This window comes from Bos taurus, chromosome 21, assembly GCF_002263795.3.
Source record: "Bos taurus isolate L1 Dominette 01449 registration number 42190680 breed Hereford chromosome 21, ARS-UCD2.0, whole genome shotgun sequence".
NCBI lineage: Eukaryota > Metazoa > Chordata > Mammalia > Artiodactyla > Bovidae > Bos > Bos taurus.
Window position 1 is genome coordinate 41,628,011 of NC_037348.1, and position 25,237 is coordinate 41,653,247.

The 25,237-nt window shown below is 39.9% G+C and overlaps 2 protein-coding genes across 7 annotated transcripts in view; one reads left to right on the forward strand and one right to left on the reverse strand.

Annotated features, from left to right (window-relative positions):
- STRN3 (striatin 3) overlaps positions 1-22,230 on the reverse strand; it is a 107,212-nt gene extending 84,982 nt beyond the window's left edge. For 3 of the 4 annotated variants that reach the window (XM_005222047.5, XM_005222045.5, XM_005222046.5), the window contains exon 1: positions 21,752-22,227. In XM_005222047.5, coding sequence (XP_005222104.1) covers positions 21,752-22,033 — 282 coding nt within the window. In that variant the 5' untranslated portion in view covers positions 22,034-22,227. Of the gene's footprint in view, positions 1-21,751 lie in introns of all 4 variants that reach the window. The other variant, NM_001098042.1, reaches the window with a different exon arrangement.
- The window catches only part of AP4S1 (adaptor related protein complex 4 subunit sigma 1), a 48,166-nt gene continuing 44,418 nt past the window's right edge, over positions 21,490-25,237 (forward strand). For 2 of the 3 annotated variants that reach the window (XM_059879183.1, XM_024981955.2), the window contains exon 1: positions 21,490-21,626. The gene's annotated coding sequence lies outside the window, so the exon portion shown is untranslated. The remainder of the gene's footprint in view (positions 21,627-25,237) is intronic. The other variant, NM_001040603.2, reaches the window with a different exon arrangement.

Consider the following 25,237-nt stretch of genomic DNA (forward strand, 5'->3'; position numbering starts at 1 on the left):
AGGAAATATGTGCACATGTACAATTTGTAGACTGAGAAGGAGGAACTTTGTAAGTTTTCTATGCTCTCTGTTAAGTAGGAGGTAAAAACAACTGGTGAGTCGTAGGGGGAGACAGTAGGGTTGAAGATTTATGGAGAGTAGCTACCTGCCTTGCTCATGTCTATTGAAATTAATATATAAGTCAGATTCAAATTCTGAATTCTGAGCACTACTGCCTTAAAACAGAGTCATGTGATTTCACGTAAACTGTATACCAAAATTTCACGCATTCTTGTAACTTAAAAAGTGCTCAGTAAAAAGAATCAGAAGGATCAGTAAAAAGAAATGAATGCCTTGAATAGAGTTTGAAAAAAGCATCATACCAGTCTATAACCTTTAGGTACTGAATGTACCAGTTTTATTATTAAGTAAAAGTCAGTTATATCCATAGATGTGAAAGCAAAGTCTTGAAGAGATATCTGTACACCCATGTTTTAGCAGTGTTATCACAACAGCGAAAAAGTGGAAGCAACCCAAATTTCCACCAGCTGACAAATGGATAAGCAAATTATGGTAATGTGGTAATGTATATAATAGAATATTATTCATCCTTAAAAACGGAGGAAATTTTGACACAAGCTACAATATGGATGAACCTTGAGGACCTAACGGTGAGTGAAATAAACCAGCCAGAAAAAGACAAATACTGATGTATTCCACTTACATGATGTATCTAGAAGAATTAAATTTATAGACAGAAAATAGAATGATGGCTGCCAGGAGTAGGGGGACAGAGGAATGAATCGTTACCATTTAACAGGTATAGGACTTCAGTTTTACAGGATTACAAGGATTCCAGGGATGAACTATGGTGACGGTTGCACAATATGAATGTACTTAATACCACTGATGTACTTAAAAATGATCAAGACAGTAAACTGTTGTGTTTTTGTTGTGTTACTCAGTCACTAAGCCATGTCCGACTCCTTGCAAACCCCATGAACTGCAGCCCAACAGGCTTCCCTGTCTTTCACTATCTCCCTGACTTTGCTCAAAATCATGTACATTGTGTCAGTGATGCCATCCAGACATCTTATCATCTGTCGCCCCCTTCTCCTCTTGCCCTCAGATCTCTCCCAGCATCAGGGTCTTTTCCAATGAGTCGGTTCTTCGCAACAGGTGGCCAAAGTATTAGAGCTTCAGCTTCACCATCAGTCCTTCCAGTGAATATTCAGGGTTGATTTCCTTAGGATGGACTGGTTTGATCTCCCTGCTGTTAAAGGGACTCTCAAGAACCTTCTGTAGCACCACAGTTTGAGAGCATCAGTTCTTTGGTGTTCAGCCTTCTTTACGGTCCAACTCCTACATCCATACATGACTACTGGAAAAACCATAGCTTTGACTATATGGACCTTTGTCAGCCAAGTGACGTTGTGTATTTTACCACAATAAAAAACTGGGGGGGAAGTCAGTTATTTGAATATGTATTAAAGTGAAAGTTGCTCAGTCGTGTCCAGCTCTTCGTGTCCCCATGGACTATACAGCCCATGGAACTCTCCAGGCCAGAATATTGGAGTGGGTAGCCTTTTCCTTCTTCAGGGGATCCTCCCAACCCAGGGATCGAACCGAGGTCTCCCGCATTGCAGGTGGATTCTTTACCAGTTGGGCCACAAGGGAAGCCCATATATTAAAGGGCAGCATAAATAACATAGTTATTTTAAAAGAAAAAAAAATTTCTTTAGAGACTGATGTAAATAAAACAAATTTATACCACGTGTCATATATTTGTTTATATCAGATAACACAACAGACACTAAAGGTTTGAGATACCGACTTAGAGAAGGGGACTTAAAAAAAAAACAAAAACACCTAGTTTAGAAAAACTAGTATTTACAAACACCAGAAACAATGAAAACAGCAGCAAAGAACACAAGGGCACTACAACCAGAAAGATACAGCATGGCTCCAGGAGTAACTAAAGAACAGTCAAGTACCTAAAGTTTATTTAAGGCTGGCAAACTGGAAAATGGTAAGAATCTAGGGAGAGAGACTTTTCTGGTGGTCCAGGATTAAGAATCTGCCTTCTAATGCAGGGGATGTGGATTAAATCCCTTTTATGGGAAATAAGATCCCACATATCACAGAGCAACTAAGTCTGTGTGCAACACAACTAAAGAGAAGCTTGCACACTTCAACTAAGATTCAGCACAGCGAAAAAAAAGAATCTAGGGATGACCATAACAGAAGACAGAAGAAATAAGTAAGATTCTGGAAGGAGCAAGAAGACTTGAAGAAAACTAGAGTCCAAAAAGTTCAGCAGAGATAGAACACTATCCTGCAGGTAGGCTCTAAACAAAATGCAACACAAATACAGTAAATTATTTCTATACACGTGAAATTTGAAAAAATGACAATGACGGACATTTGAGACCGACAGCAGTCTATATAGGAAGTTATCTGAATAACTCAGAGAAGAACAACTGAGAGACCAATTACAAACAGTTAAAGATTTAAGAAAACAAATTTATGGAAAGGCCACAGATTAAAATTACAATGACTTTTAAAAACCAGTATTAGGAAGGCCGTTCTGGGAAAAAATGGAAATGAAAATGAATTTTAAGAAAAGGGCCAGGACTTCCCTGGCGATCCCACAGATAAGAATTCTCCTGTCAATGTACGGGACACATTTAATCCCTGGCTTGAGAAAATTCCACATGATGTCACAGGGCAACGAGGCCCATGGGCCACAAACATTGAGACTGCTCCCTAGAGCCCATAAGCCACAACTACTGTGCCTGCACACTCTTTGCAACAAGAAGTCATCGTTATGAAAGTTCTCACACCACAACTAGAGAAAGTCTGTGCAACAATGAAGACCCAGCACAGCCAAAAATAAGAAAATGCCTTTCCAATTTCAAGATAATAGGACTGAAAAATATTAGTTGAAGAAAGTATCTCAGAAAAAAGACCAAAATGAGAAATTCAGGAAAACAGAAGAAAAACTTGAAATCAGTAGGTCCATCATCAATTGAACAACAACAAAAAATCATCCTAAGGACTGAACTGCAATAACCCTTCTCAAAAAGATTAGTACTACCTCCCCTAAAGGGGGTGTTTGGAAACATCTGGGGACATTTCTAGTGAGTTATTTTGGCATTTAGTTCCTGGGAGCCACAGTACTCAACCCCCTCACAACTCAATACAGCCCAAGATAAAAATGGTACTACCTAAACGCCCATGAGAAATATTGGACGATGGACAAAAAGAATTCTCTCAATGCCTGACACGGTATGTATTTTCATAAAATTTATCACCACCAGTACAGACAAAAGATACCTAGAAAAATCCAAATAACACATACAAGAAAAAAAAGGATCAAGAATCTGAACAGAGACTTCTCTGGTGTCCAGTGGCTTAGACTCCACACTCCCAATGCAGAGGGCCCAGGCTCCCTCCCTGGTCAGGAAACTAGATCCCACTGGACGCAACTAAGAGTTCACAGGCAGCAACTGAAGATTCCACGCACCCAACTAAAAGATCATTCATGCCCCAATGGAGACCGAAGATTCTGCATGCCACAGCCAAGGCCTGGAGCAACCAAGCAAATGAAAAACCAGAATCTGAACAGCATCAGACTTTTCAAAAGCTGTACTGAAAGTTCAAAGACAAGAGAAATTTCGAAGACATTCTCTTGTCTTCCAAATGTTGATGGAAACTTATTTCTTATGTCTTCGAAACTTATTTCTTATGTCTTCGAAATGTTGATGGAAACTTATTTCCAGTCAAACTACCAATCAAGTATGAAAATAAAACATTTTTTTTTCTTAAAAAAGATACAAGTCCCTAAAATTTACCTCCTGTGCAACTTTTCTCAAGAAACAACCAGATAACATATTTCAGCCAAATAAAGGACTAAATAAGCCAAACAGGAGGCAGAAAGGGAGCCAACATAAAAAGGTAGGGGGGAGGGGTGGGAAGGGTGGTGGTGGTGCAGGGGATTCCCCTTTAAGAAGAGGGCAGACACAATAGTAACTATACACAAAACTATACACAAAAGTCTAGATCAGAGCAAGGAGAATAACAGTTCTGAAGTAAGTTCTCCCCACTCCAACTCCTCCACAAAAAAGAGGCAGAACTTACAGACAATGTGATGTGCTAGAGTCTGAAAACCCTGACAGATTAGTAAAAGCTTTTAGAAAAACAGCAATAGGTACACAGGAAACTAAGCAAATTTTTAAAAAGCTGAGGGTGGGGTGGGGGTGGTGGGCGGCAAGTAACTCCAAGAAAAACAAAAACTTTACAGAAAAGAAACAGGATTCATAGTACAATTTTTGACCCACAAGTTATATATAAATTATTATACAAGACTCATTATTTGTATGGTCATAATAACATAAAAGCTAATGATTTAACTAACTTTATTACCTATATTGAAATATGGTAAAAGGAGACTTGAGAAGTGTGAAAAACCCTCACAGCATATACAGGGTTAGGTCCGTTATCCATGGAGTCAGGCATCCACTGGGGGTCTTGGAATATACCTTTTGCTGATAAAAGGGGACTACTTAGAGAAAAAGTTCTGAAAAGATATACACCCAAAAGCAGTGTTGTTCGTAGAAAACTAAGATTATCAAAAAAGTCACTATATTTGACATTTCTGTAGCCTTACTTTCATATATTACTTTAACGATAACTAAAAATTAAAAACTAATGTAAAAAATGTACAAAATAAATAAAACCAACTAAGTCCAACCACACAACAAAAATTCAAAACATCATAAAATAAGATCTTCATTAATAAATAATGGTATTTGTTAAGCTTTCAAAGAAATCAATCAAAAAAGAAAATGGGGAAAAGATAACTCATTATAAGTACCAAGTTCAACTTGCTGTTTGATGATAAAGCATCCTTCAACAGTGTCTGTGTCTCCCTCTCTTCCTCTCCTCTCTTTATACATATGCATAAAGAAACCATTCATTTCTGAAATATTTGTTTCAATAAAAGAAAATACCTACCTTATAATGTTTGTTGGGCCTTTTTTTTTTTTTAAATAATCCTACGACCCAAAGATCACAAAGGTTATTTTAAAACATTTGTACTGCGTTGTTCAATATATTTTTTAACATAGCTGATTTGACATGTAACATGAACCTCTGCTTTTTAGCTTTCATAAGCACTGTCTAGTCATTAAATATTGTTCATAAAAATCATCACTATTTTTGAGAAAATAGTAACCCCCACTCCCATGCATTAATCCCAAGCACAGATTCATTTTAACTGAAGTTGTGATCTCTCTTACACTCTATCTCCCACAAGGGGGAGACAGAATTTTTTTTAAATACCTTATAATAAAAAGTTTGGTTTCATCCCAATATCAAATGAGAAGAAAAGGGAAGAGTAGTCATTTACTACTGGTGTTATCTCTATCTGGTGGGCTTTTTTCCCTATTACGTACTACAAAAATTACAATTCAGTTTCTCGTATCTAACAACTTAAGTGGAATGTCCTCAGCAACTTCACTCATTTAACAAATATTTAGCAAACACCTATTATGAGGCTTCCCTGGTGGCTCAGTGGTAAAGAATCCCTCTGCAATGCCGAAGACACAGGTTCAATCCCTGGGTCTGGAAGATCCCCTGGAGAAGGAAATGGCAACCCCTTGGATAGAGTATTCTTGCCTGGGAAATCCCATGAACAGAGGAGCCTGATGGGGTATAGTCCATGGTGTTGCAAGAGTTAGACACAACTTAGCAACGAAACCACAACCACTACCACCATTATGTGCCAGACCCTTTACTGTCACATTAGGTATACTTGACTTTTCTAAAAAAAAAGATAAGAGCCCTCCTTTCAAAAAGTTTACAATCAGTCTTAAAGAGGGAGGGGAGTATTTTTAGAATTACAAGTTACAGTAAATATTAAGAACAAAATGACCAGGGTATGCTGATATATGCAAAGTATAAAGATGTGTAATTATATACTTTTTAGAATCTCAAATGCACCCCACCCTCTCTTTTTTAATATAAGCTTATGAAAGTCTGGTCTACTTCTTAAAACTCTGGGGAAAAAAACCAACAAAGGTTAATTTAGGCCATGGGAGAAATATCAATAACCTCAGATATGCAGATGACACCACCCTCATGGAAGCAAGTGAAGAGGAACTAAAAAGCCTCTTGATGAAAGCGGAAGAGGAGAGTGAAAAAGTTGGCTTAAAGCTCAACATTCAGAAAACGAAGATCATGGCATCTGGTCCCATCACTTCATGGGAAATAGATGGGGAAACAGTGTCAAACTTTATTTTCTTGGGCTCCAAAAATCACTGCAGACGGTGATTGCAGCCATGAAATTAAAAGACGCTTACTCCTTGGAAGGAAAGTTATGACCAACCTAGAGAGCATATTCAAAAGCAGAGACATTACTTTGCCAACAAAGGTTCGTCTAGTCAAGGCTATGGTTTTTCCTGTGGTCATGTATGGATGTGAGAGTTGGACTGTGAAGAAAGCTGAGCGCCGAAGAATTGATGCTTTTGAACTGTGGTGTTGGAGAAGACTCTTGAGAGTCCCTTGGACTGCAAGGAGATCCAAACATTCCATTCTAAAGGAGACTGGTCCTGGGTGATCTTTGGAAGGAATGATGCTGAAGCTGAAACTCCAGTACTTTAGCCACCTCATGCGAAGAGTGGACTCATTGGAAAAGACTCTGATGCTGGGAGGGATTGGGGGCAGGAGAAGAAGGGGACGACAGAGGATGAGATGGCTGGATGGCATCACTGACTCGATGGACTTGAGTTTGAGTGAACTCCGGGAGTTGGTGATGGACAGGGAGGCCTGGCGTGCTGCGATTCATGGGGTCGCAAAGAGTTGGACACAACTGAGCAACTGAACTGAACTGAACTAGTTTTACCGTCTGAGACAACTGTTGGTGGCATGTTATACACACCCATCCATTGTTTCTCTATCACTGTGTTTATTCCTCTTCTCATCCACCCACCCCCTTTTTTCCTATTTCATCTTTCTTTGTTTTGTCTTTCTCACTCCTTATTTCCTCAGGACTTCAGTAACAGACTTACAACTTAAATAGAACTGGTTATTTAATGGCTTTCAAAGCTAAAACATTTGTGATCCCTAACTTAAAATTCAGACTTAAATGCAAGCCAACAAAGATCATACAAAATTTAGTTTAACTATTACAAAACAAAAAAGCAATATAATAGTTTATTTTGAGGCAGAAGGCTGGTTGCTCACACATTTAAGAACACAGTGCAGGGACTTCCCTGGTGGCCTGGGGGACAGGGCTCAATCCTTAGGGAACTAGATCCCACACAACGCAACTAAGACCCAGCACAGACAAATAAATAAATAAATACTAAAACAACAACAACCAGATACAAATGTTTTCTGAAACTTCCAACACAACCATTCAACAATAGTGGGGTAATTAAATCAACTATGGCATGTACACAAAGTAGACTACTATGCAGCTGCTATTAAAACAAAACAAAAAAAAAGTCAAGAATATTCTCCACTGCTGCTGCTGCTGCTAAGTCACTTCAGTCATGTCTGACTCTGTGCAACCCCACAGATGGCAGCCCACCAGTAACAGACTTCAAATTCCAGGAAACGTTAAATGAAAATGCAAAGTGAAAAATAGGTATATAGTTTATGAACTATTGTATCAGAAAGAGAAGAAAATCAGTATACCTATTTGTTCACATCTATCTGACACAGAAACTGGAGGCGGGACTTCCCTGGTGGGCTAGTGGTTAAGAATTCACCTGCCAATGCAGGAGACACAAGTTCGATTCCTGATCTGGGAAGATTCCACATGCTGTGGAGCAACGAAGCCTTTTCAACACGACTGAGTCCTCCATCCACAGCCCACAAGCTACAACTACTGAGACCAGGAGCAGCAGCTACTGAAGCCCATATGTCTAGAACCTGTGCTCTGCAACAAGAGAAGCCACTGCAATAAGAAGTCTGCGTACCACATCGAAGAGTAGCCCCCACTCACCACAACTAGAGAAAGCCCTCACAGCAACAAAGACCCAGCACAGCCAAAAATAAGTAAATAAATAAAAATATTTTTTAAGAGAAAAAATACGCTGGAAGGATACATCTAGTACTAATGAAAGTGGTTACTAATGCAGAACTAAGGGTGGACAGGCTCATGGTACGCACAGATTTAATTCTGAACCATGTATTAACTATTCAAAAAATAAAGAGTCTGAAACGTTTTTAAAAACCTTTATAAAGTCTATCTAAAGATGATCCAAAATTTCACTACACATTTATAATTGCTCAGTTACATACAGCCTTTTAAATCTTGTGACACTGAGCCTATTCATTTAGTCATTTGTTTACAATTCTTTACTACTGAGGTAGTCCCAGAATTACCTTAAGATGGCAAACATACTGGTCAAAAGCAACTCAGCAGCACCTGGATTCATTACCTGTTTACTGTTTTATGTTGAACAAGTCATTTAAACTCTTGCCCATTTTTCCTTCTAAAACAGAAATACTTGTTCCTATGACTTAGGGAGGGCATAAAAATTAGAATGATTCCCAACGTACAGAAGACACTCTTTAAATGTTAACAGATGTGGGACTTGCTGGTGGTCCTGTGGCTAAGACTCCATCCTCCCAATGCAGACAGCCCAAGTTCTATCTCTGTCAGGGAACTAGACCCCACGTGCTGAAACTAAGAGTTTGCAGCCCACAACTCACAACTACGACTTGGAGCAGCCAAATAAAAATAAACAAATAGTTTAAAAAACATTAACAAGTGTTATTCTTAAACAGTTCTTTTTATGGACACATACTGCTTTCATCTATGTAATCAAAACCATAGTGTTTCAAATCAATCCAACAAAAATTTGCAGCATACTCAAAATCCAGTAAGTTCTTGTTAACAAGTAGTTTCAATGTACTAGAAAGCAGGAAGTGAAAACAAAAAAAAGAAAAGCACAATAATGTAAACATACACAGTGCAAGCCACTGTGAGTGCAGAGAAGCGGTGATATACTGCTCACTTAACCTATCAGTAGAACCAATGACAATCTAACAGGGAAAAAGGTTAGAGAACTGGGTTCTACCAAAATCCTTAAGTGACTTTTATCTTGCAGGTTCTCAGATGTGGCTGAGTATCAGAATCACCAGCTACATGTTTTAAAAACACAGACTCCACCTCCAGACTACTGAATCACATAGACCAGTGAACGACTGTGAGAATCTGTATCATGATTATTAACTAGGTATTGGAAACACCACAGATCTTACTCACTTACAATTAGAGACTACTATTCAGCAGTATGTGAACAGTGAACTTCCTGATGTTCAAGCTGGTTTTAGAAAAGCAGAGGAACCAGAGATCAAATTGCCAACATCCGCTGGATCATGGAAAAAGCAAGAGAATTCCAAAAAAACATCTATTTCTGCTTTATTGACTATGCCAAAGCCTTTGACTGTGTGGATCACAAGAAACTGTGGAAAATTCTGAAAGAGATGAGAATACCAGACCACCTGACCTGCCTCTTGAGAAATCTGTATGCAGGTCAGGAAGCAACAGTTAGAACTGGATATGGAACAACAGACTGGTTCCAAATAGGAAAAGGAGTTCATCAAGGCTGTATATTGTCACCCTGTCTATTTAAGTTATATGCAGAGTACATCATGAGAAACGCTGGGCTGGAAGAAACACAAGCTGGAATCAAGATTGCCGGGAGAAATCTCAATAACCTCAGATATGCAGATGACACCACCCTTATGGCAGAAAGCGAAGAGGAACTAAAAAGCCTCTTGATGAAAGTGAAAGTGGAGAGTGAGAAAGTTGGCTTAAAGCTCAACATTCAGAAAATGAAGATCATGGCATCCGGTCCCACCACTTCATGGGAAATAGATGGGGAAACAGTGGAAACAGTGGCAGACTTTATTTTTCTGGGCTCCAAAATCACTATAGATGGTGACTGCCGCCATGAAATTAAAAGACGCTTACTCCTTGGAAGAAAAGTTATGACCAATCTAGATAGTATATTGAAAAGCAGAGACGTTACTTTGCCAATAAAGGTCCATCTAGTCCAGGCTATGGTTTTTCCAGTGGTCATGTATGGATGTGAGAGTTGGACTGTGAAGAAGGCTGAGCGCCAAAGAATTGATGCTTTTGAACTGTGGTCTTGGAGAAGACTCTTGAGAGTCCCCTGGACTGCAAGAAGATCCAACCAGTCCATTCTGAAGGAGATCAGCCCTGGGATTTCTTTAGAAGGAATGATGCTGAAGCTGAAACTCCAGTACTTTGACCACCTCATGCGAAGAGTTGACTCATTGGAAAAGACTCTGATGCTGGGAGGGGTTGGGGGCAGGAGAAGGGGACGACAGAGGATGAGATGGCTGGATGGCATCACTGACTCGATGGACGTGAGTCTGAGTGAACTCTGGGAGTTGGTAATTGACAGGGAGGCCTGGCGTGCTGCGATTCATGGGGTCGCAAAGAGTCGGACACGACTGAGCGACTGATCTGATCTGATTTTATCTTCAGATAAAATAAATTTAATCATTGCCTTTGGTAGCTTCACTGGAAGGAAGTAAAGGGAAGGTGATATTATAATTACTTGTTCCTTTAAATTATGTCATTAAAGCACCTTTTAAGATTAATAGGTGTTATAAGTAATGACTACCACTTACTGAACAATTACTCATCAATGACTGGAAACAATGCCCAACACCATTCCATCCCATGAATGTCAAGAGGAGGAGATACAGACAATTCAATTTTTAAAAAGGCAAAAGCTCTGAACAGATACCTCACCAAAGACGACACACAGATGGCAAATTAGGTGCTCAACACCATATGTCATTAGGGGAATTTCAAATTAAAACAAGGTATCACTACACACCTATTAGAATAGCTAAAATTCAAAATACTGACATCAAATGCTGACGAAATACGGAGCAACAAAAGCTGTCCCTCAGTGATGGCTGATATACAAAACAGGTACAGCCACTTTGGAAAACTGTTTGGCAGTTTCTTAGAAAACTAAACATATTCTTACCATACACTGGAGCAATCAAGCTCCTTGCTATATACCTAAATTACGAGTAAATGTTGATGTGCAATTACTCATAATTGCCAAAACTTAGAAGCAACGAAGATGTCCTCAATAAGGTGAGGAGAGAGATAATCTGTGGTACAAATGTACAACGAAATATCAATTCAGGACTATAAAGATCAGGCCACAAAAAAACAATTAAGGAGGAACCTTAAATGCACACCACCAAGTCAAAGAAGTCCATGTGAAAAAACTACATACTGTATGATTCTGATTATGTGATCTTTTGGAAAAAGCAGAAGTATGGAAGACAGTTAAAAAGAGCACTAGTTGTGATTTCCCTGGCAGTTCAGTGGTTGACACTCCACACTTCTACTGCAGGAGGGCACAGGTTCGATCCCTGTTTGGGGAACTGGGAGTTGCAAGTCACAACTGTGATTTTGGTTGGTGCAACCAAAACCAAACAACAAAACAACAATAAAAAGAGCAGTATTTGTCATGCATTTGGGTTAGGGAGGAAGGAATAGATGGACTATAGGGGATTTTTTAGCTCAGCTCAGCTCAGCCGCTCAGTCATGTCCGACTCTTTGCGACCCCATGAATCGCAGCACGCCAGGCCTCCTTGTCCATCACCAACTCCCGGAGTTCACTCAGACTCACGTTCATCGAGTCAGTGCTGCCATCCAGCCATCTCATCCTCTGTTGTCCCCTTCTCTTCCTGCCCCCAATCCTTCCCAGCATCAAAGTCTTTTCCAATGAGTCAACTCTACACATGAGGTGGCCAAAGTACTGGAGTTTCAGCTTCAGCATCATTCCCTCCAAAGAAATCCCAAGGCTGATCTCCTTCAGAATGGACTGGTTGGATCTCCTTGCAGTCCAAGGGACTCTCCAACACCACAGTTCAAAAGCATCCATTCTTCGGCGCTCAGCCTTCCTCACAGTCCAACTCTCACATCTATACATAAACACTGGAAAAACCATAGCCTGGACTAGCTGGACGTTTGTTGGCAAAGTAATGTCTCTGCTTTTGAATATACTATCTAGGTTGGACATAACTTTCCTTCCAAGGAGTAAGCGTCTTTTAATTTCATGGCTGCAATCACCATCTGCAGTGATTTTGGAGCCCCAAAAAATAAAGTCTGACACTGTTTCCCCATCTATTTCCCATGAAGTGGTGGGACCGGATGCCATGATCTTCGTTTTCTGAATGTTGAGCTTTAAGCCAACTTTCTCACTCTCCACTTTCACTTTCATCAAGAGGCTTTTGAGTTCCTCTTCACTTTCTGCCATAAGGGTGGTGTCATCTGCATATCTGAGGTTATTGAGATTTCTCCCGGCAATCTTGATTCCAGCTTGTGCTTCTTCCAGTCCAGCGTTTCTCATGATGTACTCTGCATATAAGTTAAATAAGCAGGATGATAACATACAGCCTTGACAAACTCCTTTTCCTATTTGGAACCAGTCTGTTGTTCCATATCCAGTTCTAACTGTTGCTTCCTGACCTGCATACAGATTTCTCAAGAGGCAGGTCAGGTGGTCTGGTATTCTCAACTCTTTCAGAATTGTCCACAGTTTATTGTGATCCACACAGTCAAAGGCTTTGGGCATAGTCAATAAAGCAGAAATAGATGTTTTTCTGGAACTCTCTTGCTTTTTCCATGATCCAGCGGATATTGGCAATTTGATCTCTGATTCCTCTGCCTTTTCTAGGGCAGTGAAAAATCACTGTTTACCATAAAAATGGATGCATGTGATTATATATTTGTCAAATCCCAAAGAATACACAGGACAGAAAGTAAACCCTAATGTAATCTACGGACTTTAGTTGATAATGCTGGGTTCATCAATTTTAACAAATGCACCACACCAGTAAAGCTTCTAATATTAGAGGTTTTGATGGGCAAGGTGTTATATGGAAACTGTACTTTCAGCTAAATTTTGCTATAAAGCCAAAATTGCCCTAAAAAGTAAAGTCTAAACAAACAAACAAAAAAAAAGTCTAAACAACTAAACAAAATTGATCTAAAAACTATGAGAGAGAAAGAAAACACAACTTGCAAAAAAAAAAAAAAAAAAACAGTTAAAAGGCATTTTTAAAAAAAATGCTTTTTTAATAAGAAAAATATATTTAAAGTTGAAAAAAAGTAAGAGAGGCCCTGGAATCCTCGTGTGTTGCTGGTGGGCAAGTAAATGAGGCAGTCACACTGGAAAACATTTTGGCAGGTTCCTCAAAAAAGTTGAACATGACCTAGCAATTCCATTCCTAGGTATATAATAGGAGGACTGAAAACATACATTGACACAAAAACTTGTGCATATATATTAGTAAAAAGTGTAACAGAAACACTCAAATATCCACCAACTGACAGACATAATGTAGTATATCCATGCAATAGAATATTATTCAGCCATAATAAGAAATACTGTACTGTTATCTGCTACACGTGGTTGAACCTTAAAAACATTTCCTTAAGTGAAAGAATCTATTCACAAGCTATATACTGTGATCCCTTTTATATACAGTGTCCAGAATAGGCAAATCCTTGAGATATAAAAACCATTCTTATAGAGACAGAAATTAGTGATTGCCAACGGAAAGGGGAAATTGGGACTAATTGCTAATAGGGACTAACTGCTAAACTGCGTTCATTTGCATGTGATAAAAATGTTTTGAGGTTACAGAGTGATGATGAGGACACAACATAGTCATATACTAAAAACCTCAGAAATGTAGTCAATCTCCTGTATCCACAGGTTCTGCATCCAGTCGATTCAACCAATTGTGCATGGAATATAGTCAGAAAAAAAAAACTTCAGAAAGTTCCAAAAATCAAAACTTAAATTTGCAACTTCAGGCAACTATTTACATTGTATTTACAACTACTTACATTGTATTAGGTATTCTAAGTAATTTAGAAGTAATTTAAAGTTATAGGAAGAATATGCAAATACACTATTTTTTATAAAGGACTTCAGAATCCAGAGATAGAGGGGCAAGGTGGGTGTGGGAGTCCTGGAACCACTCACTTCATAGATACTGTGGGACAAGTGTGAATTATATCGCAAATTCGTTTTTTAAGAACTTAGGGTGGCCCTAATGCATGAATGTTACCAAGTTACTTAACATCAAGAGCTAACATCAGGAAAGATGTTTTGTGCTTTACTGACAGAAGACCTCATCACCAGCTGTGACATATCCTCATCCTCCAACACCCCACCAAAGAAGAAGAAAATAAGCCAGTTTGGATCAAGCCCCTATATCCAACTAACTGAATTACAGGGGAAAACAAACACGACAATGGAATGTGTTAAACTGTATTAGGGAAGCATGCAGCAAAACACAGATTCTGGGAATCTTTACAGGACCAAAGACTGATTTCTTCAACAGAAAGTAGCAAGGAAAAGGAAGAAAGATGGAGGGGGTGGTTCCAATCACAATGTGTTATTTGGATCCTGATTCAAACAAACTGTTCAAAGACGTGTGAAAACTAGTATTCAAACAGCAGGTATTTGATAATATTAAGAAATTACTTATTTTTCTTAATAATTTGGTGATGCAACTACAATTCTCTTTTAAAGTCCTTATCTTTTAGATATATACTGAAATATGCACAGATGAAATTGCATGTTTCTGGGATTTGCTTCCAAATAATTTGGGATAGGGTAGTGGACAGAAGTATAAGTAAAATAAAACTAGTCCTGAGTTGTTACTGAGTGATGAGTGACAAGTTTATGGGTGGTCACAGATAACTATATATATGTTTTTTGGTATTTATTTTTCACTATGCTGGGTCTTCACTGATTTGCTTTGACTTTCTCTAGTGGTGAACGGGGGCACCTCTTCATTGCCAGCTTCTGGGCTTCTCACTGCGGTGGTTTCTCTTGTTCCAGAGCACGGTCTCCAGGAGCGAGGGCTTCAGTAGTTGTGGTGCACAGGCTCAACTGCTCTGCAGCACGGCTGAATCTTCCCAGACCAGGGATCGAACCCACGTTCGCTGCATTGGCAGGCAGAGTCTTATCCACTGCACCACTAGGGAAGTCCTGATAACTGTTATTTTTGAATTTGTTTAAAACTCTCCATCATCTTTAAAAATTAAAGTAAGAGTATATATAATCCAATCATACTTACAATATAAAGGACAAACTCTTTAAGAGAGGAGCATATATGGAGGAAAAGTGCTAGATTTCTCCAGAGAAATCACGCAGGAGAAACACTCTGAACTAAAACAATGGTAGTAAAGGAATTATAAGCACGGATTAAATCAGGGTTATTTCCTCAGGTCAGTAGCTAGGCTTCAAAGACGTTAAAAGCCAAAAAAATTTGTTTTTTAACTAGAAAAAAGCTCCAAAGCTTTCAGTCTATATGCAAAGGAGACTATTTCCAAAAAATTAACAATCACTAAATTAAAATACATGTATTAGGCTACTGAGACTATCTATATTAAATAGTCCCTTGAATCACTATAGTAAAATTCACACGTCCAGTGAAGATCTTTCCTGCTTCAGAACTTCTTCTAATGCTGCTGTTTTCCTCTGAAATACCTATGGTTAGGTACTCATACTTGAGATCTAAAAGTATCCATATCCCCATAGAGGCTTCACAAAAATTAAATGAGTTATGGGTACATCATACGAAATGCTGGGCTGGATGACTCACAAGCTGGAATCAAGATTGTTGGGAAAAATATCAACAATCTCAGATATACAGATGATATCACTTTAATGGCAGAAAGTGAAGAACTAAAGAGTCTCTTAATGAAAGAGGAGAGTGAAAATTTTGGCTTAAAACTCAACATTCAAAAAATGAAGATCATGGTTATCTGGTCATATCATTTCATGGCAAATAGATGGGGGAAAATTGGAAACAGTGACAAATTTCATATTACTGGGCTCCAAAATTAACATGGACAGTGACCGCAGCCACAAAATTAAAAGACTTGCTCCTTGGAAGAAAACCTATGACAAACCTAGACTGTGTATTAAAAAGCAGAGATATCACTCTGCCAACAAAGGTCCATATAGTGAAAGCTTTGGTTTTTCCAGTAGTCATGTATGGATGTGAGAGTTGGACCATAAAGAAGGCTGAACACTAAAGAATTAATGCTTTCCAACTGTGGTACCGGAGAAAACTTGGGAGTCCCTAGGACAGCAAGGAAATCAACCCTGAAATATTCACTGTAAGGACTAATGCTGAAGCTCCGATACTTCAGCCACCTAATACAAACAGCTGACTCACTGGAAAAACCCTAATACTGGGCAAGATTGAGGGCAAGAGAAGAAGGAGGTAACAGAGGATGAAATGGCTGGATGGCATCACTGACTCAATGGACATGAGTTTGAGCAAACCTTGGGAGATAGTGAAGGACACAGAAGCCTGGCGTGCTGCAGTTCATGGGGTTGCAGAGTCGGACACAACTTAGTGAGTGAAAACAAACAACAACCTATGCATTAACTTAAAATAATTCTTGGCTGGCATATAAAAACTGCTCAATAATTGCTTAGTGAAAGCTCACTATCTACAACGGTTTCCCATTATATTTATTTTCTCAACATCCTGTTAATTTCTGATTTATCACATTTTATTATATCTAGAGTACAATCTCCAACAGCAGCCAAGTTCCTTGCTTCATACATCATTATATATCCAGTATATAGCACAAAGTAACACTCAAATATATTCACTGAACAGTCATACTAGAATCAATAAACCCAAAGACTCAACATTTTTAGAAGAACCTACTGATCTCTTTAGCATCTACCAATGGGAAGGATGATAATAAACATTAACAAAAACAGGGAATAAAGGAGAATGATCAAGTTAAGTGCGCCTCGGTGGGGGGGAAGAGGCAGGCATTTGAGATGAAATAAATAATGGATGTATTGAATCTGAAGCAGAAAATTTACAGAGAAAGTTAGAAATATTTTTGAGATATCTGAAAGTCAAAGATACAGTAGTAACTAACAACATGGCTTCCAGAGGCAGCCTGCCTAGGTTTAAATTCCAGCTCTGCTACTCTTAGATTACTTAACCTCTGGGCCCAATAGCCTAGCATCAAACTAAACAAAATAACAACAAGAGAAACCAACTGTGCCCAACTCATTGGGTTTTAGGATTTAAGGACTAAATACTAAAGCACTGGAATAACACTTAGCAAAAGCAAGCAAGCAAGCAAACAAACAAAAAAAAACCCACTGTGTATTTCTGTAAAAAGAACCAGAAACCCAGGTAACAATAACTGAAACCAAAGTAGAAGAAACATATGAAGATGATAAGTAGATCAAAAGGAAAATAAGGGATTACAGAGTAGTGGCCAAAGAAAAGGATTTTGAGGAAGAACCGTCAACAGCAGAAAGTGCTGGCTAAGTACTTATGATCTGTGAGAAGGCAGAAAGATTTGGCAATTTGAAGGTCAACCACCGACAGAAAAAAGTGTCCTATTAAGCTCAGTCTGGAGTAATGAGACAATAGAGCAAAAAGATTATACAGGATTAAAAAGTAAATAGAGAAAAAGAATTATATATTAATGGTCCCCAAACTTTTTGTTTCCAAGACTTAAAAAACAGGGAGAATATGACATAAGATTATGGACTTTTAATTCTACCAAATAATTTTTTTTTTACTGTCACCATCATTTGAAATAGAAAAAGTGCATAACAGCAAGACTTTATGAAGGCTGAAACTCTCAATAAAAAGAGTACTTTAATGAAAAATCTCTATATTATTTTTTTGTAATTTCATAGATTGACAAAAATTTTGTAATAAAAAAGGAACAGGATTTGACTAGACTTGATTTGGATAGACTAACCAAAGGAAACTCTGACAATAATAGATTAGAAGAGAAACACCTACTGCCCCCAATTCAAAAGGAAGAAATCAAGTTATGTCTGAGAGAAATATCTCCTATTAAGATCTTTAAGTGGCAATATCTGTCTAGTTATCACAAATCTGTATGCCAGAGTATGCAAACACAAACGCTAAAAGTTTACATTTGCTAGAGAATTAGTAATTTTAGAAGACAAATACCAGGACTATATTTTCTACCTATCACTTGTGTCGTAACTAAACCTACCCATGTCATGGGGGCTTAATAAAACTCTTGAAACATACTGCAGTGGTGCTGTATGTTGTTGTTTAGTTGCTAAGTCACGTGTGACTCTTTGTAACCCCGCGGACAGTTTCCCACTAGGCTCCTCTGTCCATGGGATTTCCCAGGCAAGAATACTGGAGTAAGTTGCTATTTCCTTCTCCAGATGATCTTCCCCACCCAGGGACTGAACCCACGTCTCTATAGTAAATTGTAAGTCAGATTCTATTTCTACAAAAAATACCAAGACAATAAGAGCGGTTTCAAGAGTGGTGAGAAGACCAAAGTCTTTGGATTCAGATGAACCCGGATTCAAATCTGAGCTACAATACTTACAGCTAGCAAACAGTTACTTACATTGTTGAAGTGTGTCTCCTAATCTGTAAAACAGGAATGATATCGACCTCATCAGTTTAAAATACTGATGAAAGGGCAATTCCATTCTATATAATATGAACTGGCTGAATCCTAAAAACAGTCCATTTTTTTCAAGTCCTAGGCCAATTCAATCCAAATCTCTGGAAGATGAAACAGAGCCCTGCATATTAGGGGGGTTGGGGCAGGGGGGATTACCAGTGATTGTCAGTAGCACTCTCACTTAGAAATAACTGGAGCCTATTATACAGAGTGAAGTAAGCCAGAAAGAAAAATACCAATACAGTATACTAACGCATATATATGGAATTTAGAAAGATGGTAACAATAACCCTGTATACAAGACAGCAAAAGAGACACTGATGTGCAGAACAGTCTTTTGGACTCTGGGAGAGGGAGAGGGTGGGATGATTTGGGAGAATGGCATTGAAATATGTATAATATCATATATGAAACGAGTTGCCAGTCCAGGTTCGATGCATGATACTGGATGCTTGGGGCTGGTGCACTGGGACGACCCAGAGAGATGGTATGGGAAGGGAGGAGGGAGGAGGGTTCAGGATGGGGAACACATGTATACCTGTGGCAGATTCATTTTGATATATGGCAAAACAAATACAATATTGTAAAGTTAAATAAAATAAAATTAAAAAAAAAAAGAAAAGAAATCACTGTCCTGGAGCCTTATTAACGTAACAAAGTTTTTACCTGAGTCCCAGGTAAGGAACCGTCACAAAAATAAGAGTTTTAAGACATTCTTTGCTTTAGTTCCAATCTTCTAAGAAAGAACTTTATCCAAAATTCCTTTTACAGAAAAGAGAACCATACTGCAAAGTTTTAGTTTAAAAACCTTTCCAAAGCCAGGAAAAATAAAATCCACATTGAAAATTTACATCAAAAGGAGGTATACCTTAGCCTCTTTGTAGTCATTATTGAACAGTTTTAGTACTAAACACTTTAAGTAATGTATAGATGAACAGTATACTCAAGGCTGTATACCAAATGATATGCAAGTTATTTTACTTCTATGTTATCTTTCTTAAATTAAGTCTAAGTTTACAGTTTAAATGTATTCATGCTTCACGTAAACTCTCCCAATACATTTTTCATACATTTTAAAATGGACATCTCACAAGCATTCTTACTAAAGACTTTAGACATGTAAAACAAATTCAATATTCTAAATTAACTACGTAGCCCAATAAAACATAGAGAAATATATAGAACAAAAACACACAATCATGAACATTTTGTTCCAAAAGAATCAGTGTGAAATAATAAAAATTTCTAAAGGGGAAAAAAAAAACAAAGAGTCTAGATAAACACCGAAGAACTTCTTCGAAGTAAGTAAACAAAAAGTTTAAAATGGCTATATCCGAACTAATGTGCCAACAACAGTAGATAGGCTGAAAGCAAGCAAGCAAAACAAATTTTCCTTAAAAGACTTCTGTCGAGAGGAGAATTAGAAGGCAAACCAAAAGCTAAGGTAAACAATATAGATCTCAAGTGGCATAGATTTTACTAATTCAGACACAAGTAAGACATTTTGTGAAGCTTACCAATGACTAATACATTTACTAACTTAGAAAGTGTTTAAATTAAACCTTTTCCACAACAGTACAAAGGCTATAAACACTGTATTAGGGACTGGTGAAGTATTATTTAGTGAGCCTAGGCTTCAACGCATTTGTAAATGCAGTTTTCAAAAATAAATGCCTCACACTGAATATTAAGTTTGCACATGGTGTAATACAAAGTTGTTCATCAAGAGAACTTTGTATGTCCCAGATATTTTAAAGCAGAGCACACACAAAAGGAACAACACTTGACATGTTAATATTTTTTAAAAGCCCAATAGTATATCAAAGCACTAGAACACTGAATTGCCAACCTGATAAAGTGAATTCACTTTTTGATAAGTGTCAAAATATCTGCTTTTTTACTTTTTAAAAGTTTGACTTTCCCCACTTTGTAGAGACAAAAAGTCGACTGGTTCAATATCAAACTGAAGATGTATTTGTTTGAGGACAACCCTTTTAAGCTAATTCAATCTTCTTTCAACACTACATTTCCCTAATCATTCACCCCAGACATATATGACATGTATATCAGCGAACAATACCACATACACTCTAAATATACAGCAGTCTGAAGAACAGGTGCAGCACTATTTACATGCATGCTTTTTTCCTTCTAAGCCTAAATTTGCCTTGGAAAGTGATTTTAAAATAAACACAAACATGCGAAAGAGGTGAACAATCCTTTTAAATGTAGCTCTTCTGAAATCCAAGACATAAGCCCTTAAACTACCAACATCTTCCAAAAGTTAGGTGAACCAGTATCTCAAAAGTTTCACCTTAAGACCGGGTCCGGCTCAATTATGAAGGTTCCTAAGGATATTTAACTCTGCTTCCCCTGTGCGAGCTGGTAATATGAAACAAAAACGTTTTACTCCAAACTAACATTAAATCTTTTCTCAATCGTTTCCTGAAGACGGCACAGATAGTCTGGTTTGGCTTTTCGTGTGTAAAGACGGGAATTGAGGAGGGGAAGACCTGCTGAAGAGTACTCTAAAAGTACAGAGCAGCGTTGATGAGTCAGTCACTAAGGACGAACTCAAAGAGAATCGAAGTGAATAAGGCAGCATCCCAGGTAAAAAGGTACTTAAAAGTTGGCGGTAGGAAATGAAAACTTCATCGGTCAGCCGCAAGCCATTGTGAGCGGCAGCAGCCCTGGAAAGAAGCGTGGCTGTCAAAGAGTAAGGGCTCCCAACTCCGGGGGAGGGGGGCAGTCACGCCAAATCGGAAACAGGGGGGTGATTCGGGAAAAGGTGGTAAAATCCCCAACCCAGTCCCTCTCCTCGGGTTCTCCATCTTAAGAGGCATAAACAGGAGCCAGCGCAGTGCCCGACAGCCCCACGCCGGATTCTCCCACAGAGAGAAACTCGGCCCCAAACCCCGGAGGCCCGCGCAGAACGCCTCCGGAGGAGCCCCCGCAGACGCCATACTAAAAGCCAAAATGGCTGCCCCAAGGAAGCCCGCACCGCGCAGCCAGTGAGGTCTGGGTAACAAGCTTCTGCGGGAAAGGGGGAGGGGGGGTTCTAGGAAGAGCCGTCTCCAGGACTATCGCCCCCCGAGCCGCACAGGTAGGTTCCTCTCGGTCTCCCAAGGCCTCGAGTTCCGAATGAGGGGAGTCCCGGCCCCACCCCCCCACCCCCGGCCGGGAACCCAGCCGCCGCAGCCGTCCCGCATACCGACCCCAGCGAGGTACCTGTAGTTCGGCCCGCTCCACCTCCCAGTGCGCCCGCTCCATCTCGAACCGAGCCCACTCGTGCTGGATGTAGTGCAGGATCCCTGGGATAGTGTATTGCTGCGGCCGGGACAGCTCGGGGCCTGCCGCGGGACCCGCTCCCTCGGTGGCCGGAGGACCCCCGCCGCCCGCCGCTCCATTCCCCCCTGGCGAAAGGCTCATGTTCCCCCCGGGTCCTTGCTGCTGCCGTGGAGGGGACGCCATCGCCGGGCCGCCACCACCGCCTCCGGCGAGCTCGTCCATTGTGTGTGGGGCCCCGGCCGGGGTGCAGGGCGAGACGCCGACGGCTGGGGGAAGGGCCGGAGAGGGTGGCCCCGCGCTAGCGGCGGGGCGGAGGCCGGCAGAGAGAGGGGCAGGGAGGGGGTCGTTGCTGTATGCCTGCCGTGGGTCAGAGCAGGGAGCTGCCGGCCGCCGCCATTACAGTCCCTCCTCCATCTGCCCGTCTCACTCACTCACTTTAGGGGAAGGGGGGGCCGCGACGGGAGTGGGAAGCGGGGGCAGGGTTGGGAAGGGGATAGACGTAGGACCGCCGCTCCCGCGCAGCATGCTGGGTAGAGAACGCCGATGCCGCCGCTCGCCTACTAGCCAAATAGAGTCCGGCCTCACCCTACGCAGGCGTACTGAGGACGCAGTCGGCCTGCCGTTAGAGGCGGAGAAAGAGCTTGGCCCCGCCCCTAGGCCAGCCCCCAGGCTCGCCGGAGGTGTCTGGTGGCCGGGACCGGATTGTGGGTCACCGACTCAGACATTTGGGAGGGAGTCGGTTTCTGCCTTCCCAGGAGTGGGTTTCCCTCGTTCAGTCAACCCCCTCAGCGCCGTTTCCCACTCGAGTCTCAGCGGCGCTCCTGCCTTCGGAGTTGGGTTTTAACCTGAGTGGTCCTTCTAGCCGGCCGCAGCCGGTCCCGGATTCTTGACGTTTCTTTTGCATTCCTTGCGTGTTTCTGGCAGTCCCAGAGGATCGGGCCTCTTTCTCTGCTTGTCACCCGCTCTTTCTCTGGTTTCCTAGCACCAGTCAGTTCCTGGGGCTTTGGGAACGTTCTCTTTTGACAAATAGCCCAGATCCTCCAGGAAGTGAAGATTGATTCCCTGTCTCCGGGCTCTGGTTCCAAAGTCTGTGCTCCCAGTCGCAAGTTGCAACATGTACCACTTTGCCTCCCTGGTTTCCAATTCTGGGGTGGGTTGCGTTTGGGGCGTTTGAGAGAGGAGCAGGAGCGATTGTTTTCATTTTTCTCTTGGGAGAAGGGAAGGTGAAAAACTTTAGATCTTGATAATGGGTAGAGGGAGAAAGAAAACTTAAAGGAGGCTGATTAACAGACATTTTAGAAGTGAATGGGCTCACAAATACTGTCATACATAGCAGAATCTTTTTATTTATTTATTTATTTTAATTGGAGGCTAATTACTTTACAATATTGTAGTGGTTTTGCCATACATTGACATGAATCAGCCATGGGTGTACATATGTTCCCCATCCTGAGCCCCCTTCCCACCACCCTCCCCATCCCATCCCTCTGGGTCATCCCAGTTCACCAGCCCCAAGCACCCTGTCTCATGCATTGAACCTGGACTGGTGATCTGTTTCACATATGATAATATAGATGTTTCAATGCTATTCTCTCAAATCATCCCACCCTCGCCTTCTCCCACAGAGTCCAAAAGACTGTTCTATACATCTGTGTCTCTTTTGCTGTCTTGCATATAGGGTTGTCGTTGCCATCTTTCTAAATTTCATATATATGCGTTAGTATACTGTATTGGTGTTTTTCTTTCTGGCTTACTTCACTCTGTATAATAGGCTCCAGTTTCATCCACCTCATTAGAATTGATTCAAATGTATTCTTTTTAATGGCTGAGTAATATTCTATTGTGTATATGTACCAGGGCTTTCTTATCCATTCCTCTGCTGATGGACATCTAGGTTGCTTCCATGTCCAGGCTATTATAAACAGTTCATAGCAGAATCTTTGGATGGAAATCGAAAATAAGAGCATTGTGAAGACAAAATCCTAGATGAGTGGCTAAAAATGTTTTTCTTGGTTGTTTGAGTGAATATAATATACACATAAAAGACAAGGTTAATCTTTTTAAGTACCATAATATGTGTTTTTATGTGCTTAGGTTGCCAGGAAACATTCTTAATGAACTAGTAAGCTTCTAAAAGTTAATGTAGCTAATAATCATTTGGTTAAAAAATAGGACAAAAATATTTAACAATCTAAGAGAAAAGATTCATTAATTACAGCTGTGCCAGGAAATCACGTATAAAATTCACTGCATTAATTTTTTTTCTTCTCTACTGTCAATAAAATTTTCACGACCATTTAGAGTGTAATTCAGAGAGATAAAGTGATACATCTTGTTTTGTCATGTCTGCTTTACTGCTATTATTGTTTAATGGAAAGCAGATTGGACTTCTTACCCTTGCTGCCATATTTTATTTATATATGAAATAAGGTCTGAGATCACAGTATTGAGAACTATCTCTCCATTTTATAGCAACTAACATACAACCTGCTTATTCAATCTTGTTCTTTTTCAAGGGGCCTCATAGAAGGTAAAAAGTTTACAAACATTATACTGCCTCAAGACCTATTATACACCAAAAGGAATTTGTGAGAAGATGTGGCTGACCTCTCTTACATTGGCATCAAAAAACGAGGAATATACCCACTAACATTTCCTGATTTACATCAAGCTCAAATAAAGACTGGGTTTATATTTTTCCTCCTCACCCACCTTCAAAACAACAAACTTACTTCTATTACCCATCCTGTTAAGTGGCACTGCATTCAAACCTGAGGCCTGGCAGTCCTTCATTCTAGTACCTTCCAATCCCTTTCTCAGTATTATCTTATATCTCTCCCATTATCTTCATACATTGCCTTAATTTAAACCTTTCCACCTCTACTCTTTACCCGCTTTCCACTACCACTGATGTCTGAGTGATCTTCAAAAGGTAGGTCTGATCCTGTCATTCCCTGGTTACACTGCATTAATGATGACCAAATTTAGAATAAAGCCCAAATTTTAGCATAGCATATAAAAGTCCATCTTATTGCCTAATCTACCATCACATCATCATGGTACCCCATTCTTCTCTCCAGCTAAACTGCACCATTTTGAGTTCTGAAAATGTATTACACTGTTTCATTTCCAAGAATTTAATACATGCTGTACCCAACTGGCTTACCTTCCTGTCTTCCTTCAAAACTCAAATATTTCCTCCTCCAAGAAGCTTATTATTTAGAGACCCTATCTTAGTAATAGTATCCCATGCTGAACTCCTAATACTCACTACATTTATTTATTTTTTATTTTTTAAATTAATTTATTTTAATTGGAAGCTAATTACTTTACAATATTGTGGTGATTTTTGCTATACACTGACGTGAATCAGCCGTGGGTGTACATGTGTCCCCCATCCTGAACATCCCTCCCATCTCCCTCCTC